Source organism: Microcaecilia unicolor, chromosome 3, assembly GCF_901765095.1.
Source record: "Microcaecilia unicolor chromosome 3, aMicUni1.1, whole genome shotgun sequence".
Classification (NCBI taxonomy): Eukaryota; Metazoa; Chordata; class Amphibia; order Gymnophiona; family Siphonopidae; genus Microcaecilia; species Microcaecilia unicolor.
Window position 1 is genome coordinate 433,103,217 of NC_044033.1, and position 22,784 is coordinate 433,126,000.

General features: G+C 46.9%; 1 protein-coding gene across 1 annotated transcript in view; it reads left to right on the forward strand.

The window, feature by feature from the left end:
* Positions 1 to 22,784, forward strand: part of PDIA6 (protein disulfide isomerase family A member 6) — a 121,294-nt gene that overhangs the window by 87,900 nt on the left and 10,610 nt on the right. Inside the window, 3 exon segments of the mRNA XM_030198863.1 lie at positions 5,386 to 5,470; positions 5,563 to 5,635; positions 17,496 to 17,654. Of these exon segments, the coding sequence (XP_030054723.1) occupies positions 5,386 to 5,470; positions 5,563 to 5,635; positions 17,496 to 17,654 (317 nt within the window).

Sequence of the window (22,784 nt, forward strand, 5' to 3'; positions counted from 1 at the left end):
ATGTACTTAGATCTCTGAGGCACATACATTATGGTAATCCTGAAAACCTGACTAGCTAGGTCTCGTCAGCAGAGTTGAGAAGCATTTCCTTTTAAGTATTCTGGAATCACTGTGACTTAATGATCTAAACCTGTTACTGAATGCTAATGTTAAATGTGGTGATTCATTTTTTTGAAATTAGATTGTTGCTGTTGGCTTGTCACCACATTATAGTTTGGAGGAGTTTTTGGATGCAGATCAGCCAAGCTTGTAGTTAACAAAAGCTGGGGTTAATGTCCATTTTGGACAGATATGATCTATTATCTAATTAAAACATGCATAGTATATTGATTTTTAATAATTATTAGAATATGTAATTCTTTATTTGGAAGACAGATTTTTGGCTTAGAAAATGTTTTTGTATAATGGCCCAACATCAGCTAAGAAACACTTGATTAGACATAAAGAACATAGTTGTTGGATATCAAAGGCAGGAAGTCTTAAGATCCTGATGTTACTGCTGAACTTATTTTGCAACTCACATGGGTAATTTCATAAGAGACTTACACTGTTGATGTGTGTGAGCTTTGCATTTTATTTGGAGGAACACATCACAATTTTGGAAATCATCATCCTTTTGCAATTAGTCTGTTGAAGCCTCCTTTGTCATTGGTGTGACCTCTGTCGCAGGTGCGGTAGCACCGAAACATGGCCCGTGTCGGGTCTTCCTTCAATCAAAGTTCACTATTAAAAGGTTTTGTTTTGTTTTTTGATGAAAGAATGTTGTTCCCTTTTGTTTTTAAAGGCCCTTTCCATATCATCATGCTGATCAATCCATAGACTGGTGGGTTGTGTCCATCTACCAGCAGGTGGAGATAGAGAGCAATCCTTTTGCCTCCCTATATGTGGTCATGTGCTGCCGGAAACTCCTCAGTATGTTCTCTATCTCAGCAGGTGGTGGTCACACACAGCAGCAGCTCTGGCTAGGCCTCCAAGCCTAATTTTTAGGTTTTGTTGAGTGCCTGGGGTTGAGGGCTCTTCTTGAGCAAGTGCAAACCTGGTGGCGCCAGGTCCCTCCTTTTCTTCCCCCTCCCGCTGGCTCCGTTAAAAAAAAAAAAAAAAATTTTTGGATGCCCTTAAAGGCGTTTATTTCGACATTTATTTAAACGTTTATTGCAGCTACTCACTGGGACACCAGGTCGTTACAGCTCGGAGCGAGAAGCAGGTAATTTTTACCTTTTTTATAGCGGGCAGGGGGTTCCCTGATTGATCTCCACGTGGCCTATGGCGTCGGAGGGCGAGGGCGCGAAGAATCGCTCCCCGGACCGCGTGTGCGCTCCTAGCGGGGATGCGGGGGTATTAAAGTCTGATTCGCCCTTGTTGGGTGTCAGTTCGGAGGCCGGTCAGTGTCCCGGGTCTTCCTCCGGTGCGGCGGGTTTTCCCGCCATAAACGCCCATCCCCCGCTGCTCGCCTCCGCCATCTTGGCCGGCCACTCTGCTCGGACGGCTTCTTCTTGGGCCGCCCTTGAGCTGGGAGACGTTCATGCCATGGCCGCCCTTGATTTGGGCAACGGCAAAAAAGCGGCTAAAGTTAAGCGCCGTTCTTCCCGCGCGGCTCCTTCGCGGAGTGTCGCGCCGGACGCCATCTTGGATGCGCAGCATGTTTCTCCCCCGCTCTTGCGAGCGCCGGTTGAGGGTGCGTCTAGGGCTGTGGCCCAGGCTGCTGAAGTGCACAGTCTGGGGGGTTTCTCCCCCGAGTTTATTTTGCTGCTGCATCAGGCCTTCATTATGCAAAACGCTGCCCCTTCTCCCTTGTCCGATAAAGGGGTTGAGGCCCCCGGAAGTAAACGCCGTCGGGTGGATTCCCAGGCCTTAGAGGACTCTGTTTCCTCTGATGTAGATGAGGGCAGCGTTTCTGAGTTCTCCCAACGGTCCTTTGGGGATTCCTTGGAGGAGACGGATTCCCGCTCGGATGGAGCGGATGACCCCTCTGCAGCGCGGATCTTTCGCTCAGAGGATTTGCCCAACCTGTTAGTGCAGGCCATGAGCATTTTGAAGATTTCCTCTCCGGAGGACGTCTCTCCCTCAGCCCCTGTTGGCTCCGCCATTATGCTGGGGACGAAGCGCCCGCCTAGAACCTTCCACATGCATAATGCCATGCACACCTTAATTTCGGCTCAATGGGATGTCCCGGAAGCGAGCCTCAAAGTGGCTAGGGCTATGTCCCGCCTCTATCCTTTGCCTGAAAGTGAACGGGAGGCCTTTCTTTGGCCTACCGTGGATTCTTTAATCACTGCGGTGACTAAGAAAACGGCGTTGCCGGTGGAAGGTGGCACGGCCCTAAAGGACGCCCAAGACAGAAGATTGGAAGCGGCCTTAAGGTCGTCCTTCGAGGCGGCTGCCTTAAATTTGCAGGCCTCAGTTTGTGGCTCCTACGTGGCCAGGGCGTGCCTGACGATTGTGCAGCGGGCTTCCCCCTCGGATCCTTCCTTGAGGGCTGATTGGCCGGCCCTGGAATCGGGCTTGGCTTATTTGGCAGACTTACTGTATGATGTCTTGAGAGCCTCGGCTAAAGGTATGGCTCAGACAGTCTCTGCGCGGCGGTGGCTTTGGCTGAAACATTGGTCTGCGGACCACGCCTCTAAGTCCCGCCTGGCTAAGTTGCCTTTTAAAGGCAAGCTGGACAAAATTGTGACCGATCTCGGCACGTCTAAGGGCAAGAGGTTACCAGAGGGAGCGCCCCTCTAGCCAAGGAGGCCATGAATCTATGCCAGTGGGCGGAAGCGAACCTGGAACAGCTGTCAGCGGCCCACATTGCCGGGGTCATGAATGTCAAGGCGGACTTTCTCAGTCGCCATACCTTGGATCCCGGAGAGTGGCAGCTATCTGCTCAGGCGTTCTTGGGCATCACGAAGCGCTGGGGCCAGCCGAGCCTAGATCTGATGGCGTCATCGGCCAATTGCCAAGTGCCGCGCTTTTTCAGCAGAGGACGGGACCCTAGATCCCTGGGGGTAGATGCTCTTCTCCAACCGTGGCCGACACAGGAGCTTCTCTATGTGTTCCCATGTTGGGCAGGGTGCTAGACCGGGTGGCAAAGCATCCGGGCCGGATAATCCTGGTGGGTCCGGACTGGCCCAGACGTCCCTGGTATGCGGACTTGATCAGGCTCTCAGTGGACGATCCTCTGCGGCTGCCAGTGGAGCAGGGCCTGTTGCATCAGGGTCCCGTGGTGATGGAGGATCCCTCCCCCTTTGGTCTTACGGCCTGGCTATTGAGCGGCAGCGTCTGAGAAAGAAGGGCTTCTCAGACAAGGTCATCGCCACTATGCTAAGAGCGAGGAAGCGCTCTACTTCTACTGCTTACGCCAGGGTTTGGCGTACCTTTGCAGCATGGTGTGAAGCAGGCTCACTTTCTCCATTCACTGCTCCAATTTCTTCAGTGTTGGCGTTCCTGCAAGAAGGTCTGGAGAAAGGCCTGTCGCTCAGTTCCCTTAAAGTCCAGGTAGCGGCTCTGGCTTGCTTCAGGGGCCGCCTGAAGGGTGCTTCCCTGGCTTCGCAGCCAGATGTGGTGCGCTTTCTCAAGGGAGTTAATCACCTGCGCCCTCCTCTGCACTCAGTGTTGCCTGCGTGGAATCTCAACCTGGTGCTAAGAGCCTTGCAGAAGCCGCCTTTTGAACCCTTGTCAAGGGCATCTCTGAAAGACCTGACGTTGAAAGCAGTCTTTTTGGTGGCTATCACTTCAGCCAGAAGAGTTTCCGAGCTCCAGGCACTCTCATGTCGAGAGCCCTTTCTGCAGTTCACGGAGGCAGGAGTGTCTATTCGCACAGTGCCTTCCTTCCTGCCCAAGGTGGTTTCTCGCTTCCATGTGAATCAGCAGCTCTGTCTCCCTTCCTTTCGTAGGGAGGACTACCCAGAGGAATACTCTGCTCTCAAATATCTGGATGTGAGACGAGTCATCATCAGATACTTGGAAGTGACCAATGAATTCCGGAAATCGGATCATCTGTTTGTCCTGTTTGCAGGTCCTCGTAAGGGTCTGCAGGCTGCTAAGCCTACAGTGGCAAGATGGGTCAAGGAAGCCATTGCAGCGGCTTATGTGGCCGCGGGGAAGGTGCCGCCTATCCAGCTGAAGGCTCACTCCACTAGAGCTCAGGCGGCCTCGATGGCAGAGGCCGGGTCCGTCTCCTTGGAAGAGATTTGCAAGGCGGCAACTTGGGCATCGGCCCATACCTTCTCCAGGCATTACCGCTTGACTGTGGCTGCTCGGGCGGAGGCCCGGTTTGGAGCTTCAGTGTTGCGGTCAGGGATTTCTATGTCCCGCCCTGGGTGAGTACTGCTTCGGTACATCCCACCAGTCTATGGATTGATCAGCATGATGATATGGAAGGTAAAATTATGTATCATACCTGATAAATTTCTTTCCATTAATCATAGCTGATCAATCCATAGCCCCTCCCAGATATCTGTATTGTTTATATTCTGGTTGCATTTCAGGTTCAAGTTTAGTCTTCAGTTCCTGTTCAGGAGGACTTCGTGTTCAAGTTTTTCAATGGATTCTTCAAGAGTTGAGACGAATTTGTGTTACAGTGAGCTGCTGCATTCCTCTCCCCTCCGTTTTACGGGGCTGGATTGAGACTTAAATTCTGCCGGCGCTCCCTCCCGCTTCGTGCGGCAGTAGGGCAGCTTTGTACCCCTCCCGCTTCGGCGGTGTTAGGGTCAGTCAGCTCCTCCCGCGGTTGCGGTTGCAGGATAAGCCAGATCCCCCCGCATCGGCGGGTGTGGTGTCCCTCCCCCGCTCCGTGGGGATGAGCTGGACGGATTCCCCTCCCCCACTTGTGTGGGGATGAGCTGGGTTAATTCCCCTCCCCCGTTTCGGCGGTGGTGAGCTGGGCAGAGTGTCCCTTTGTGGGTGTAATTCTCTAAGTGCTGAGTCCTGCGGATGGAGCTTGGATATCGACATACTGAGGAGTTTCCGGCAGCACATGACCACATATAGGGAGGCAAAAGGATTGCTCTCTATCTCCACCTGCTGGTAGATGGACACAACCCACCAGTCTATGGATTGATCAGCTATGATTAATGGAAAGAAAATTATCAGGTATGATACATAATTTTACCTTGTGCTGTTTTTTTTTTTTTTTTTCTGCTAATTTCATAACAGAACATGTGCGTGCAGTGTCCAGAAAGAACCTGTTTTACATAGGCAACATGGTTGCCTGTGTGCCTTTTTTTTTTTTTTTAATAAAATAAGTTCCCCATTTGGGTGCAGGCTCTCACACATTTACCTTTGCTTCAAAAGTATAAGTATGTATGTACATGATATCTCTATCACAACCCCATCCAAATTGTGTATCCAGGTTTATCTTTATTTGGTGTGCATATAAGTAATACAGCTTCTCTCTTTCAGATCATTAATGAAAGTATTTTAACAAACACCTGTGAAGAACATCAGCTCTGTATTGTTTCTGTATTGCCTCACATCCTTGATACAGGTAGGGAGAAAATGTAAACATTTCTTCTGCATCTTTAATAAAGTGAAGTAATAATCCCTATCTTAAGGTATTATGCTGTGTCTGATACACAGGAGCTGCAGGTAGAAATGCCTACCTGGAAGTAGTCTTAAAACTGGCAGACAAATACAAGAAGAAAATATGGGGGTAAGTGTTAGATTTGTAACTCTCTGAAACTTATATAAATATTTTATTTCTGAACGAGGAATATTGCATGCCACTAGCACAAAATTTAAAAAATGTACATAACATAAATTAAGATATTCACAGTGACTTCAATTCTAAATTTTGGGGCCCTTTTAAAGGTTAGCACGCGCTAATGAACATTATCACTCGCTAAATGCTTTGTATCTTATTTTATACCTATGGGCCACGTGCCATTTAGCATGTATTAACAGACATTAACTTTAATAGAAGGGCCCCTAAATGTTTTTAAGATCGACAGGACCAATATAACATACATTGAATGCTTGGTAGTGAAACAGCTTAGCAAGTTTGAATTAGCAGAATTTTAAAGTTTGTGAGCTGTAACTCCAAGACAGATTTGGTTACAGTTGGTGCACCTTATGGCCACTTCTCTAACAGTTGCACCACTTACTACTATTTATCATTTCTATAGCACTAAAAGACGTATGCAGCACTGTGCACTTGAGCATAAAGAGTCCCTTCTCTACAAAGCTCACAATCTAATTAGGACAGACAAACAGGATAAATAAGGGATAAGGGGATTACTAAGGTGGGATTGATAAAACATGGGTACTGAACAAGTGAGTAAGGGTTAGGACCTAAGCGCAGCATCAAAAATGGGCTTTTAGCCTAGATTTGAAGATGGCCAGAGATGGAGCTTGATGTACCGGCTGAGGAGGTCTATTCCAGGCATATGGTGCAACAAGATAAAAGGAACGGAGTCTGGAGTTAGCAGTGGAGGAGAAAGATGCAGATAAGAGAGATTTACGTTCCTGGGAAGGAGTGTAGGGAGAGATGAGTGGAGGAATACTGAGGAGCTGCAGAGTGAATGCACTTGTAAGTCAATAAGGAGTTTGAACTGTATGCTTGTGGAGCTATTTTCCTCTCTTCTGTACTTGGGGTAGTATCCCTCAGTGACTGGCAGACAGGACAGTAGCATGTTATACCCTTATAAGATGCCAGGGCTGTATGTCTTATTTTTCCACAGGGTGCCAGTAAGGGTCCATTAATGATTCTGGTCCCTGCTTTACTTTCCTGGCCACTGGGTAGTTGATGCTGTGATGCTGGTCCTGTCTCATTTCCAGAAACCTGAATAAAACTGTTGCTACTTGTTCTTGTCCTAGAGTTCTTATACCAGATGAGCAAAATATGATTATTATGTCAGTGGCTCTCAGCTTAGTTCTTAAGGACAATCTAACCAGTTGGGTTTTTGTTAGGTTATCCACGATTAATATTTATAAGATTTGCCTGCACATCTAGTCCATACAGATTTATCTTATGCATTTTCATTGTGAATATCTTGAAAACTCAACTGGCCAGATCGTGCTAGAAGACTAGGTTGAAAACCATTGCTCTGACACATCTTAGGGAGTGACATATGTGAATGTAATAGCCTATAATCGCCTGTTTGCACTCTTGATCCAGCAGTTCTCAACATTTTTGATATACTGCAGATATAGCGAAAATCTGGTTACTAGAGAAAAAAATAAAAGGTATGGGGGAGGGGAACATTATGTTATATAGCAAGACATTCAAAAGCAAGTTGCTGCTACTACTACTACTTAACATTTCTAAAGCACTACTAGGGTTACGCAGCGCTGTACAGTTTAACAGAGAAGGACAGTCCCTGCTCAAGGAGCTTACAATCTAAAGGACAAGTGCACAGTCAGTCAAATAGGGCGACATTGAAGAGGTGGGCTTTGAGCAAAGATTTGAAGATGGGCAGGGAGGGGGCTTGTCAAATGGGCTCAGTAAGTTTATTCCAAGCATAGGGTGAGGTGAGGCAGAAAGGACGGAGCATAAAAACATACATGGGGGGGGGGGGGGGGGGAGGGGGATGGTAGAGTTACAATTTGAAACAAAGACAAGGGAAGACATGAGGAGAGTTTAGTCATAATTCCCAGTCACAGGAAGTAGCTCATATTTTTTCAGTAGGCAAATACCACTACCGATATCGCATTCTACCTTTTGGCCTCACATCAGCTCCCAGAGCCGTCACCAAATGTTTAGCAATAGTTGCAGCATCACTACTCAGACTGGGAGTTTGTGTTTCCATACTTGGACAATTGGCTGGTCAAGTGCACGTCGTCAGTGGAGTATCGCAGGGATCAGTCCTAGGGCCGGTTCTTTTTAACGTCTTTGTGAGATTACTACTACTACTACTATTTAACATTTCTAGAGCGCTATAAAGTGTACGCAGCGCTGTACAAACACAGAAGAAAGACAATCCCTGCTCAAAGAGCTTACAATCTAAATAGACAAAAAGTAAAGCATTTAATAATTAAGCAGTCAAGCACAAGAGAACAGTCACAGAAGGACTGAAGATGTTGAAGGGTTGTCAGTGTGATTAGGTGTAACTCTGGTTGGAGTAGTGGGAGAAGGTGATAGAAGAATAGAAATGGGTGAGGTAAAAGTAATGAGTGGGTTTATAGGGAGGTTATATAAGACATGTCACTCTGGGGGGGGGGGGGTAGAGGGGTAGGGTGGGTGGGATTAGGTGTAACTCTGGTTGGAGTAGTGGGAGAAGGTGATAGAAGAATAGAAATGGGTGAGGTAAAAGTAATGAGTGGGTTTATAGGGAGGTTATATAAGACATGTCACTCTGGGGGGGGGGGGGGGTAGAGGGGTAGGGTGGGTGGGACTAAGTCTAAAGCAGGAGAAGGTATTCTCTGCAGCCTATCTGTGAGATGGAAAATGCTCTCTGAAGCTGCTGCTATAAGTTGTTAGTTTTCTCTCCCTGAAAGAGATCCAAGCCACACCCACGAAGTTCAAACTGTCAGTGGGGAGGGTGAGGGGAGGAAATGGCAGTGCTTGATGAAAAAGAGAGCTCAGTTTGATAGGAGATATACTATAGGATGTCATTCTGAGGCCAGGCTAAGTCTAAAGCAGGAGAAGGTATTCTCTGCAGCCTATCTGTGAGATGGAAAATGCTTTCTGAAGCTGCTGCTATAAGCAGGGTTGCCAGGTGGAAAATTTTTTCCAGCCTAAAGGAGCCCAAAATCCAGCCCAAAACCCGCCCAAACTCAAACCCCGCCCCTGACACCCCCGCGTCATCACCCCCGCCCCCGCCGTCATCAACCCCGCCCCCGCCGTCATCGGCCCCGGCTGTCTGGTAAGGTTTGTCTCTTTGCAGATGATACTAAACTCTGCAACAGGGTGGACACCCTGGAGGGTGTGAATGACCTGAGGAAGGACCTAGCGAAGCTAGATGAATGGACTGATATTTGGCAGCTAAGCAGGATCATGCACTTGGGTCGCAAAAATCCGAGAGAACGGTACAGTATAGGGGGTGTAGTGCTTCAGTGTGTGAAGGAAGAGCGGGACTTGAGGGTGATTGTGTCTGACGACCTTAAAGCTTTCAAACAGGTAGAAAAAGCGACGGCCAAAGCCAGAAGGATGCTTGGGAAAAAGGAGGTGATAGTGCCGTTGTATAAGTCTCTGGTGAGGCCTCATTTGGACTACTGTGTGCAGTTCTGGAGACCGCACCTACGGAAAGATATAAACAGGATGGAGTTGGTCCAGAGGGCCGATAAGAAATTAGTAAGCGGTCTTGAATGCAAAAATTATAGGTACAGGCTTATGAACCTCAACATGTATACGCTGGGAGAGAGGAGAAATGATAGAAACATTTAAATATCTCAAGGGCATTTAAGTGCAGGAAGAGAGCCTTTTTCAAATGAAGGAGAGCTCTAGAATGAGGGGGGCATACGACAAAGTTAAGAGGGAATAGGCTTAGGAGTAACCTAAGGAAGTATTATTTCACAGAAAGGGTAGTGGAGGCGTGGAATGGCCTCCCGGTGGAGGTGGTGGAGTCGAGGATTGTTCCAGAATTTAAAAAGGCAAGGGATAAGCATGTGGGATCGCTTAGGAACAGGAAGAATTAGGGGTTACAGAGGATGGGCATACTGGCTGGGTCATATGGCCTTTATCTACCGTCATGTTTCTACGTAGCAGGAAGGAGCGCAAGAGTCAATGTAGAGAACTATTCAGGTGTTGGAGTTCATAGGGTTTATCATAAACTACCTCGTCCCATCTTACTGTTTGTTTATTCAAGTATTTGATATACCATTATATCAGTCTGATCAAAGCAGTTAACCATAAAAAGCAAAAATACATTTAAAAAAAAAAGAGAGAAAAAGAACGAAGAGCGCCAATTCTTAAAAGGAAAGCAAACGCATTCATATCTTAGAGAAATGGGAAGGGGGAACTCATGTAGTAGATAAAAGGGGAACCAGGTTAATGTGAAGCTTAAGCTTCACTTTTTTTTTTCCTGTTTTATTATTTTTATATAATCTGTAGATTATTAGATACTTTTCCTGAACAAGAGGATTGTCTTGTAAAATATTGGATGATAATATTAATAAATATATAAATAAATAAATAAAAAAAGGGGGAACCAGGATGGGCTGACTGCCCCCAGTCTTTCAGACTCAGATAAATTAGAATCGTACCTTGAGTAGTCCAAAGGCTAATTCAAAGTAATATGTTTTAAGGTGAGACTTTCATTTTGTAAAGGAAAATTCCAATTACATTGGTAAGTCATTCCATAATCTAGGCACTAGAATGCTGATGACCTGGTACTTTCATAGCGGGACTGTTTTGGGGAGGGTAGAACAAAACGGTGCCCATCGAAGGACCGTAGTGCATTCACTGGGGGCATATGGAATAACCAGGTTTGATAAGTAAGTGGGAGTTCTGAGTGGAATATATAGGAACCTTGCTAAATACAGTGCAAGTGCAGGCCTTTTTGCACTCACCTTGCAGGTCCGAAGCAACAGGCAAGTCACAGCCTGGTAGATGTTGAGATTGTTAGGCCACATGGCCTCCACAGTGCATGTCACTTCCATGGCTCGCCTCCATTTGCAAGGTGCCCAGTAGACTCTAGCTTTCCAGTAGAATCAGGCTACAGGGAACCTAGTGGATGTTATCTGAATTTCTTAAGAGATTGTTCAATCCCTCCTCTGGTTGACTGTGGGACTCCCATTCCAAATTCCACCTCCTCAGAAGGTGTTGACAACAGATGCATCCAACTTGGGATGATGGGGGGAGTTCATGTGGATGGGCTTCACCCCCAGGTAGTGTGGTCTGCTCAGGAGACAGATCTCCTTATCAACCTTCTGGAGCTAAGGGTTATTTGGAATGCTCTAAAGGCTTTCAGAGATCAGCTACGCCAGAATCAAATTTATTTATTTAGATTTTGCTCACACCTTTTTCAGTAGTAGCTCAAGGTGAATTACATTCAGGTACTCTAGATATTTCTCTGTCCCAGGAGGGCTCACAATCTATGGAGGATTAAGTGACTTGCCCAAGATCACAAGGAGCAGCAGTGGAATTTGAACCGACATGTTGCAATGTATTATGTGAACAAACAGGGGGGTATTGGATCTTATCTGTGTGTCAGGAGGCGGTACAGATGTAGCAGTGGGCCCTCCTTCATGGGGTGGTACTACGAGTAACAGAACTGGCTGGCAAGGACAACAGTCTGGCGGACAGCTTGAGCAGGGTAATGCAATGCAACTGCATGAGTGGTCTCAACTATGGGGATATATAACACAGGATCTTCAGAGAGTGGGGCACCCCCTTGGTGGATCTTTTTGCCACTCACAACAAGAAGACCCCTCAGTTCTGCTCCAGTCTCAGATCACATGGCAGATTAGCATCAAATGCCTTTCTCCTTCATTGGGGGAGGAAGGGGGGGTCTTCTGTATGCTTATCCTATGATGCCTCTCATAGAGAAGACTTTGCTGAAACCCAGGCAAGTTTGGGCAACTATGATCCTGGTTTCTCCATTCTGGCTGAGACAGATCTGGTTCCCTCTTCTTCTGCAGTTGTCCTCCAAGGAGCCATGGAAATCAGTGTGTTTTCTGACCTTCATAACATAGATTGAGGGGTCCTTTCTGCATCCCAATCTCCAGTCCCTGGCTCGCGTGGCCTGGATGTTGAGAGCCTAGAATTTCAGTCATTGAATCTGCCTGAGGGTGTCTTCCAAAATCTTGATTATTTAGAGGAAAGATTCCACTAAGAGGTGGTGTTCTTTTAAATGGAGAAGGTTTGCCCTACACAAAAGCTGCTTGAATACCTCCTGCCCTTGTCTGAATCCGGTTTTAAAAAAACAGCTCTGCAAGAGTTCATCTCGGTGCAAACAGTGCTTACCATTTTTGTGTAGGTGGTAAGCTCATCTCTCTACAGCCTCTAGTTTGATTCATGAGAGGTTTTGAGCCACTTAAACTCCTGTCATCTGAAGTATTTGACCTGGAAAGTTGTGTTTTTGGTGGCAGTAACTTCAGCTTGCAAGGTCAGTGATTTTCAGGCCCTAGTAGCTGATCTACCTTATATGAAGTTTCATCACAACAGAGTAGTTCTTCGCGCACACTCTCCTAACCTGGTGTCGGAGTGCCACCTTAACCAATCAATTTGTTTTTCCAACATTTTTCCCAAAACCATGCGCCTATCATGGCAAAAACATATTTCATAGCGTCCCACAGATAAATCCAGAGACGTGGGTTATGTCCCTCTACCAGCAGGTGGAGATATAGAGAACTTCAGAGGTTTACTATATGTGGTCATGTGCAGCCACCTTAACCTCAGTATTCTTTCTATCTAGCAGGTGAATGGTCATAACCATGCAGCTCTGGATTGATTGGCTCCTGGCCTGGTCCCCCGGATATAATTGAGCTTCTGGGGTCTGAAGTGTCCCTTTCCTGGGACTTGGGTACACACCTGGTGGTGCCAGGTCCCTTCCTCCCCCATCGCCCCTTTCTCTGCTTGACTGGAGTTTGTGGTTCTCACTCTCCTGACTTTTAAAAAAAAAAAAAAAAACAGTTTGAGGTTTTCTTTTGCTCCGGCATCCTCTCCTGCACTTATTAAAAAAAAAAAAACCACTCATAAGTACATAAGTAATGCCACACTGGGAAAAGACCAAGGGTCCATCGAGCCCAGCATCCTGTCCATGACAGCGGCCAATCCAGGCCAAGGGCACCTGGCAAGCTTCCCAAACGTACAAACATTTTCCTCAGTCTTTCATCCAATGCGGCAAGCTTATGCCGGTTTGCAATACCAGCTGAGGGGTGTGAGTACTAACTTGGCATGTGACAGCGATTCCCAGGTGGGGGTGAGTAGTCTCTACCTGTGCCGGTGGGGGAGCGCAAACGCAGATCCCGATGTGGGAGCTGCTAGGCTGCTGCTGTTTCTGTTGGAGCTCATCCCGTCGCGCCTATGCTGGCTGTTGTACAGCCCGACACTGCAGAGCATTGTGCTCCTTCCCTGCGCGTTTTGGTGGACGCAGGGCAGCGGTTTTCTTGGGTGGGCGCACACACCTGAGGGCGCCATCTTTCCAGCTGCGCCACATGGTGAGGCGGAAGTTCCAGCGCTCCCTTGGGGCCCTATTTGCCTGCAATTCTGGCAGTTTTAAGTACAGGCCTTTCAGAAGATATGGCTGGGGAACTCGGGTAGATCTGTCTGATAGGGGACCTGACAGTTCCTTTTTAGCTCAGCCTTTGGAGATTTCTGGCTTGTTCCCTGCCTTATTCTCCACTGATGGACCCTGCCCCAAAGAGGATATGTTTGCTCTCTACCTCAGAAATAGGGTCTGTTGCTCCCCGTCTCCCTCTCTGAGTCATGTTGGGGCAGTCCCTTTCTGCACAGTTGGAGGAGGGGGAGCTATTTACAGAGGAATCTGATGATTCCACCATAGTGCGGCTGTTTCATAAGGGAAGAATTGCCTTCCTTTATATCTAAGGCTCTCCAGGTTCTTAATATTTTTCTTCTGATTCTGCTATACCTGCATGTGCTAATCTTAAAATGGCAAGCACTAGAATGCTGCTTCAGTCTTTTTTTTTTTTTTTTTTTTCCAGTGCATGAGGCCATGCAGGATGTCATTTCTGCTCAGTGGTTCACCCCAGACATTGCCCTTCGAGTGGCGACAGCTATGTTTTCACCCCTGAACTGGAAAAACTACATTTGCCTAAAGTGGATTTATTGGTGGCATCAGTCGCCAAAAGGCCACGCTGTCTGTGGTGAGTTAAGATTTTGCTTAAGCCCCTGCGAGTCGGGATTACTCCTATGCACCAGTTGTGCTGTCTGCTGTGTTGCTGATAAGGGAAAGACACTAACTGAATCAAAGGTAAAATAGCATGTTGGCAGGGCTGGAGGATTCAGAGAATCCCTTAAATGCCCTGACCATACGCCATTGCAGCAGTCTTAGTTCTTACATATTTGCTGCACCAGAGCTTCGTACTCTCACTTCTCATTTTGCTTCAAAATCCTTGAAGTCTTAGTTTACTATGTCTGGCTTAATTCTCCATATCTTCCAACTTGATCCTTGTATCACTTTGGGCCTTTCCAGCCTCCTCTGGAGGCCATTCAAGGTATCCTTGTGCTCATCTGTTCATGTTTTTATTTTATCCACCCATTGTCCCAGTTCAGTTCATTTGGAGCGTACAACTCCCCAATCAACATTTACATTTAATTTTTCAAGGAGAAAAACTCACTGTTAATCTCTAGGAACCATTGGCACATGACATTCCACAGGGAGAGCAGTTCTCCACTAACAAGTGCCAAGCTCTTCTCTGAATAATTGGGGTCAGCTCTTACCCCACATGCTCCCTGGTTGCCATTTTGTGCTTATGAACTAGGGTGTTCTCGGTGCTCTTAAACACAAATGGTGCCAGGTCCCACACCACCTGCTTTCATTGGCATTTGCAGTCTTAGGGTTCTTAGCCTTCATTTGGGGAGATGTTCTTTTTGATATTCTACTGCTAGTGAGGAGGGGTTGTTTCAGCTACCTAGAGCTCTCAAATTAAGTGGCCATGCGGGAGGATGATGTTACCAGAAGTCTCCAAGTATTCGTTTTGCTTGCCCATAACCAGTGCTTTTTTTGTGCCGGTACGCAACGGTACAGCGTACCGGCACCTTTTTTTTTTTTTTGCTCCCCCCGCCCCGTGACGGACGCAGTGCCAGCCCCCATTTCCGGCCGCTGCTGCTTCTCCTGTTGAGCAGCAGCGGCCGCTACACAAAGAAAAAGATTGTTTTAAAAACTTCAAACCTGTCTGAAACGCGGCACCCCGGCACTGTAGACAGCCATTAGGCATTGGCTGTTGCCCCGCAGCCGCTCCTCCTCTTGCCTCTATGTCACTACGCTCCTCCGGGGTCTTCCTCCAGGGGCAGTGACGTAGAGGCAAGAGGAGGAGCGGCTGCGGGGCAACAGCCAATGCCTAATGGCTGTCTACAGTGCCGGGGTGCCGCGTTTCAACCAGGTTTCAAATTTTTTTTTAATCTTCTTTTTCTTTGTGTAGCGGCCGCTGCTGCTCAACAGGAGAAGCAGCAGCGGCCGGAAATAGGGGCTGGTGCCGCGTGCATCGCGACTTCGCGCCGTTCGCGGGAAACTTGGCAGGGAGAGGGAAACCAACAGAGGGAAGGATTGGGGAGAGAGAGAAAGAGGGAAACCAACAGAGGGAAGGATTGGGGAGAGAGAGAAAGAGGGAAACCAACAGAGGGAAGGATTGGGGAGAGAGAAAGAGGGAAGAAAACAGAGGGAAGGATTGGGGAGAGAGAGAGGGAAAACAGATGGAAGGATGGGGAGAGAGAGGGAAAACAGATGGAAGGATTGGGGAGAGAGAGGGAAAAACACATGGAAGGATTGGGGAGGGAAAACAGAGGGAAGGATGGGGAAAGAGAGAGGGAAAACGGAAGGATGGGGAGAGAGAGGGGGAAAAACAGATGGATGGGGAGAGAGAGGGAAAAACAGATGGAAGGATGGGGAGAGAGAGAAAGAGGGAAACCAACAGAGGGAAGGATTGGGGAGAGAGAGAAAGAGGGAAACCAACAGAGGGAAGGATTGGGGAGAGAGAGAGAAAGAGGGAAAACAACAGAGGGAAGGATTGGGGAGAGAGAGGGAAAACAGATGGAAGGATGGGGAGAGAGAGGGAAAAACAGATGGAAGGATTGGGGAGAGAGGTGAAAACAGATGGAAGGATGGGGAGAGAGAGAGAGGGAAAACAACAGAGGGAAGGATTGGGGAGAGAGAGAGAGGGAAAACAGAGGGAAGGATTGGGGAGAGAGAGGGGAAAACAGATGGAAGGATGGGGAGGGAGAGGGAAAAACAGATGGAAGGATGGGGAGAGAGAGAGGGAAAAACAGATGGAAGGATGGGGAGAGAGAGAGGGAAAATGGAAGGATAGGGAGAGAAAGAGGGAAGACGCTGGATGGAAGAATGCAGAAAGAAATAGGGGAGACACTGGAAGGATGGGGAGTGAAAGCAGAGCTGCTGGATGGAAAAGGGGAATAGAGAAAGACTGGAGAATAAGAGGAAGGGGCATGGGGAGAACAAGGATGAGGAAAAGATGAAAAGCCACAGGTAGATGAAGGAAATTAAAGAATGGATAGTAAGAATGAATTAAATCTGGACAGAGAGAGAGCCTGAAAAATATTGAAGAAAGCAAAGAAAAAGGAGACAAAAAATGACAAATGGCACAGAAGAGTTAAGCGAAAACAAAGGAAAGGAGAATCACAGACTGGGACCAATATGGAAAGAAAAACAGTCACCAGACAACAAAGGTAGAAAAAAATCATTTTATTTTCATTTTAGTGTTTGTAATATGTCCAATTTGAGAATTTACATTGGCTGTCTTATTTTGCACTGGGTATACTACTACTACTTAGCAAATCACGTTATTTTTTTCTCCTATAGTACTGTAATATTTTCAATGATGTCTGTTTATATGCGCCATGGCTGGTGTAGGGGGTGTGGTTAATGTGGGTGTGGCTATCATAGGGGTGGAGCCATATGTGGTGACCCCGCCCATAATGAGTACCGGCACCTTTTTTTCTACAAAAAAAGCACTGCCCATAACAGAATATTTGAAAAGAAAAATAAGTTTGGCTGGGATCTGCCTGCTCATAAATCTGATGTTGATGCCATCTTGTATCCTCCATTTTTCTTTTTGCAATCTGGACGATGCTTAAATCCTTGTCTTTTCAGCATTTTAAAGATAGTACTGACAAAATAAAACTTGGTTTTAGTGAAAAATACTGACTAATCACGATCATGGTAGAAAACAAGGAATGCAGGAATATTTGCATAAGCTTAGACAAGTTTTTTTGAGCTTTGAGAGGGATTTTGACTGGCACTGGTGACATCACCGACTAGGGTGGCTGTAGCAATCTTGCTTGTCCATGGAGAAACATGGTTTGTTTTTTATACCCTGAAAGAACTCCTAATTATTTAGAAAACTAATATTTGTATTTATAAACACCTAACATTAAAAGTTATAATGTGCATTATCAACATATTTGGTTGTATGTTAAAATGATTTTGACATGTCTCTGGAGACACAAAACTAAAATCCAAGCATATTCAGCACTTTGGAGGTGCTCAATCCTCCTAATGCATACTATACTAAGTACAATAACCACAAAATGTTCAAAACGTACAAAAACTCCCAAAGAATTAGGTTGTAACTTTGTCCACACCTGAACCACCCATGAAAATGATCCATTTGCAGCCACTGTTCCACACTGTAAAATGCTGCTTGACTGTTAGTGCATCCTGTTTTTATTGTGCATAAAGTTGTCATATCTTCATTCAATAAATCCTAGTACTTTTTTTATTTTTGTCATTGTGTATTTATATCATTCTTAAGATTTATGCAGGTCGTAGTTTTCTTTCTCTATATATTTAACAATTATCTTTGCAGATAAAGCATGTTCCCCTTTTGACCCCAACAATCCATATATATTATACTGTAGCAAGTAAATTGGAAACCTACCAGAATTTGAAGAGAAGTAGTATACAAAGTCGTAATGCATAGGTATTATGTTTCAGGTGGGTGTGGACAGAGGCTGGTGTTCAATTGGATCTTGAAACATCGCTGGGAATTGGAGGCTTTGGATACCCTGCAATGGCAGCAATTAACTCACGGAAGATGAAGTTTGCTCTCCTGAAAGGCTCTTTCAGTGAACAAGGAATCAATGAGTTTCTCAGGTACTAGTCATTTGGTTTACAAAACTTTTTAATACATATCGCCTTAAATTTTACATAAATCGGTGAGACCGTTCCCTGTCTGGTTGTTAACCTGCATCAGTGTTAAGTGAGTGATTACATAAGGTGTGCAATGCAAATTGATTCAAGATATAACTGTTTAAAATTTAGCTGATGTTTTTTGTCAAGCTACTGATGCTTTGAGTTACTATATTTGATGAATTCTTCTCCAAGGACGAGCAGGCCTATTTATTCTCACAAGTGGATAACGCGGCACTGCATTGCCCGGTCTGGAGCATCTAAGAAGCTCAAAACGGAGCTTTGTGGAGCATGAGACACGCGCCACCATGCATGCATAAGTGCCTGCTGCGAGTGCGTATCTCCCCCAGTTCTTGTTTTTACCGTGGTGAGAGAGGCTGTGTTTTTTACGGTGTCCCTTTACACGCCCGGTCAAAGAGCTTTTTTAGTGCCTTTTGGTTTTTGGGGGGGGAAGATTTTTTTTTTTTTTTCTGCCCGTCTTTGGGTCTCTTTCCCTTTTCCCTTATATATTTTTTTTAGTAATTTTGCCCTTTTTTTCTTTTTTTTTTTAAGTTTTGCTTTATTTTCCAGTCACGAGGCTGCGTTTAGGCCTCGACTCCGTTGGTTTTTCCTGTCTTCTTTTTTTATTGGTGCCTTGCCCCTTTTTCCGGCACCATCGAGCCATTTGATTTCGCTGTGGAAGTTTTCTGTGTATATTATTGAAAGTTCCCAGTGGCTTTAAGCGCTGTAGCTGGTGCAATCGGACCAGTTCTGGTAGACACCAATTCTTGGTGTCTTCAGTGATTAGGGCCCGACCATAGCCCTGCTAACCGCGTATGCACAAAAGAACACAGGTGTCCAGAGAAGCTCAATGGCAGAAGATTTTTTGAGCCCGGTCCAAATCCTCGACGCTTGCATTAACATCGGGGTCGTCTGCATCTACGTCGAAGACTGCATTATGAGCATCAGTCCCAGGTATGACTGCTTATAGACCTATAGACGCTGGGAGCAGTAGTGCGTCAAGTAGGTCTTCACCTGTCCCGACGCCAACGGCTGACCATGCCCCCCCCCCCCCCCCCCCCCCGGGACCGTCCACTGTAGGACCCGACCCCGAGGCAACGTGAGGATTCAATGTCCTCGGTACCAAGGAGTTTCGGTGCAGAGCTTCGGGCGAAGTCTAAGAAGCATCGGCACCAGTCCTCTTCGCATGATGGTGGGAGCTCTGGGGCGTCGAGGGAATCTGCACCCTAGAAGCATCAGCGCTGGGAAGATAGCTCCCCTTCCATTCAAGAGGTGCACCAGTCTCCGAGCAACCAAGACCTGGCTCGTGTCTCAACCTCCAACGGTTCTGCAACCTGTCTCTAGGCAGGCATCCCAGCTTTTCATGATGTTGGCCCTCAATGAGCGTATCCAGGCCTTGTTACCTGAACTGCTGGATGTCTTCATGCAACCGGTGTGTGCCGGTACTGGGGGTGCTTGCGTCTGCCATACCTCCCGTTGCGGCCCCATTTGTCCTTCCCTGCAGTGCGGTCTCCGTTACTGGTGTCGCATGCAGTACGGTGTCAACTGCCACCCACACTGGTACCCCCTTGATGTTGGTGAAGGAAGTTTCACTGGAGTTGAGGCGGGAGGTGGCTCCTCGACACCCCACTCTTGACACTCCCATGCAGAAGTTTTGTTTGACACAGTGGTGGGAGGCGGGGCTGATGGTTGGGAGGCGGGGATAGTGCTGGGCAGACTTATATGGTCTGTGCCCTGAAGAGGACAGGTACAAATCAAGGTAGGGTATACACAAAAAGTAGCACATATGAGTTTATCTTGTTGGGCAGACTGGATGGACCGTGCAGGTCTTTTTCTGCCGTCATCTACTATGTTACCAATGAGGATCCAAGGTACTTTTCCTCGGATGAGTCCTATGGCCCCTCCACTTGAAAGGAGAAAGTCTCCAGAGAGCCTTTCTTTTCCATCTTTTGTAAAGGAAATGGCTGTGGCCATTCCATTTCCTTTAGAAGTGGAGGACAAGCCCAGGGCTAAGGCTCAAGATCCTGGACTATACATCTTCTCCTAGGGAAGCTGTGACTGTCCCTCTCCACAAGATACTCGAGGAAGTCCTTGATCAGAACTGGGGTTTCCCCCCTGTCGGTCCCTGCCATGCCCAAGAAGATTGACTCCCAGTTCCAGATCCACCGTACACATGGTTTTAGTAGGACCCAGATAAGGTTTGAGGAGGTCGCTGACCAAATCAAGAAACATACTGATACCATATCTTCTCTCTCCTGCCGGACACCGTCTGCATCTGCCTTCTCATCCAGGAGGTATTCTGATAAGTTGGGGAAGGGTGCCTACTACCCACAGAGGTGTAAGTATGTTGCTGCTTCTCTCTAGCCTGCTCAGGCTCAATCCCAACACACTTGTTCTCAACAGTGTGCACCTAAGGCCCCTGCTGCTCCCCAGTAAAAGCAAGGGGCGAACTTTTGACTGGCTTCAGCAGAGCATAGCTGCTGTCAGTGTCCATGCTGTACGACCTTCGGTCGGAGGGAGGGTGAAATTTTCTGTGAAAGGTGGCACCTTATAACCTCCGACTGGTGGGTTCTTCAAATATTCTGTCTTGGATATGCCCTGAATTGGTTTTGTTTGGGCCTGTCAGTGTTGAGTCTCAGAACCAAAAACCCAACACCTCACCCATACAAATTCCCCAACTGGTTTCTTAGCACTACCAGCCTGATAAGTACCAAAAACAACTATAAACAAGAGAAGCTTCTCATATTATCAAAGTTTATTCTTATCCAAGAACATGAAAAATAAGAAATAATAGAAAATTAGAAGCAGCACATAAGAAACAGGGTAGTGAGGGAACATAAAAGGTGGGGGGGGGGGGAGCTTTGGAAGTGGTCGCATATTCCTTAGTCAATTGAGATAGACTTAAGGAAGATTTTCATCGACTCCTTTTGCCTTCCAGACCAGGCATTTATATAGGGTTTCTCAGCCCAAAGTACAAAGAACTGTTTTTTACATCATACAGGATGTGCCATTTGTTACAATTGCCAAAAGGTACATAAAAACATATATTGCATTTCCTTAAAAGGTACATCCTCAGTCCTTTGGTAAATTAGCACATCCTCAGTAAAAAAAAAAAATTTTATGTCACTTTGAAAGGAGTCAGGATTCTGTTCTCAGAGTCTCCACCCTTGTAATGTCATTCTCCTTTCCTGTCTCACAGTATCTGGTCTCTCTCCCTCTCTGGAGTTACTTTGCCCCCCCCCCCCCCCCCCCACCTCACATGGTAATTAGTTCCTCAGCCTAAAAGTCTCCAATTAGCCTCCTTGAACACACTCATTGTAAACAGTGAATGGCATGACTCATGGTCTTTTAATTACCTGGCCAGAGGAAGGGGGGTGGGGTACTTGCTGGTGCTGAATACCAAATGGCCTTATTTATTTCATTTATAATCCACAGAAAAAAAGGGATCTTCACACCTTACCATCTGTAGATTAAGATTAGTTCTTTATATTAAATATTAGCAGCACTGGAACTGCCTGGTCTAGGCCTTCATAAGTGCACCTCCACCAACAGTTTCAAAAACCTTCAGATTGCCTACTGAGAGCTCATTACTTCAGCTCTCACCACGAGAAGGTACTTGTAGAGGAACTCTCCATTCTTCTGAAGGCCTATGCAGTCGAACCCATTCCACCAGAGGAAGAAGGATGGGGATTCTATTCCAGGTACTTCCTTGTCCAAAAGAAGACTGGGGATGTGTCCCATCCTAGACCTAAGGGCCCTGAACAAATTCCTGGTCAAGGAAAAGTTCAGGATGGTTTCCCTGGGCACCTTTTTTCCCATGATTCAGAAACATGATTAGCTATGCTCTCTGGACTTAAGAGGATGCATATACACACATCCTGATACTTCCAGCCCACCGGAAGAATCTTTGGTTTCTGCTGGGAACATACCACTTCCAGTACCGCATGTTGCCTTTTGGCCTCGCGTCACCCAGGGTCTTTACCAAATGCCTAGCAGTAGTCCCAGCATCGCTATGCAGGCTGGGTGTGCATGTGTTCCCTTATCGCGATGATAGGCTGGTGAAGAGCATGTCAGAGGATGGTGCTCGGGAGTCCATGCAGAGGACTATTAAGGTGTTAGGGTTCGTGATAAACTACCCCAAGTCCCCATCTTCACCCTGTCCAGTGATTGGAGTTCATTGGAGCATTGCTAGATGCAAAGAAGGTTTGAGCCTTCCTCCCAGAACCAAGAGCGGACACTGTAGCCGGCCCTGGCTTCTCAGGTTCGAGCCTTGCAGCTGGTCACAGCTCGGCAGATGTTTAGGTTGCTGGACCACATGGTTTCCACAGTTTTTGACACCCATGATATGCCTTCACATGAGATCAGTCCAATGGACCTTAGCCCGTCCCAGTGGTGTCAAGCCATGGGAAGTCTAAAAGATGTCATCCAAGAGTACCCAGGCCTTGTTCACTTTGTTCTGGTGGACCATTCGATCCAATTTGATTCTGGGACTCCCATTCCAAATTCCTCAGCCTCAAAGATGCTGACAACAGATGCATCTCTCCTAGGTTGGGGAGCTCATATGGATGGGCTTCACACTCAAGGGGCCTCGTCAGTCCAGGAAACAGGTCTTCTGATCAATCTTCTGGAACTCCGGGCGATCTGGAACGCTCTAAAGGCTTTCAGAGATCGGCTGTCTCACCGAATAGTACTCATTCAAACAGACAACCAGGTTTCAATGTATTACACCAACAAGCAGGAGGGCACCGGATCACACCTGTGTCAGGAGGCCATCCGGATGTGGCACTGGACTCACCAGCATGGTGTGTTCCAAAGAACCACTTATCTGGCAGGCAAAAACAGTCTGGCCAACAGACTGAGCAGGGTTATGCAACTGCACGAGTGGCCTCTCAGCATGGGCGTTGCCCGTGAAATCTTCCGAACGTGGGGCACCCCCTCAGTGGATCTCTTTGCCACTCACCTGAATCGCAAAGTCCCCCAGTTCTGTTCCCAGGCTTAAGGTTCATGACATAAGTCCATATAAGTACACTAGTAAAAAAGACCCGTTTCTGACACAAATGAAACGGGCACTAGCAAAGTTTTCCTCGGAGTGTG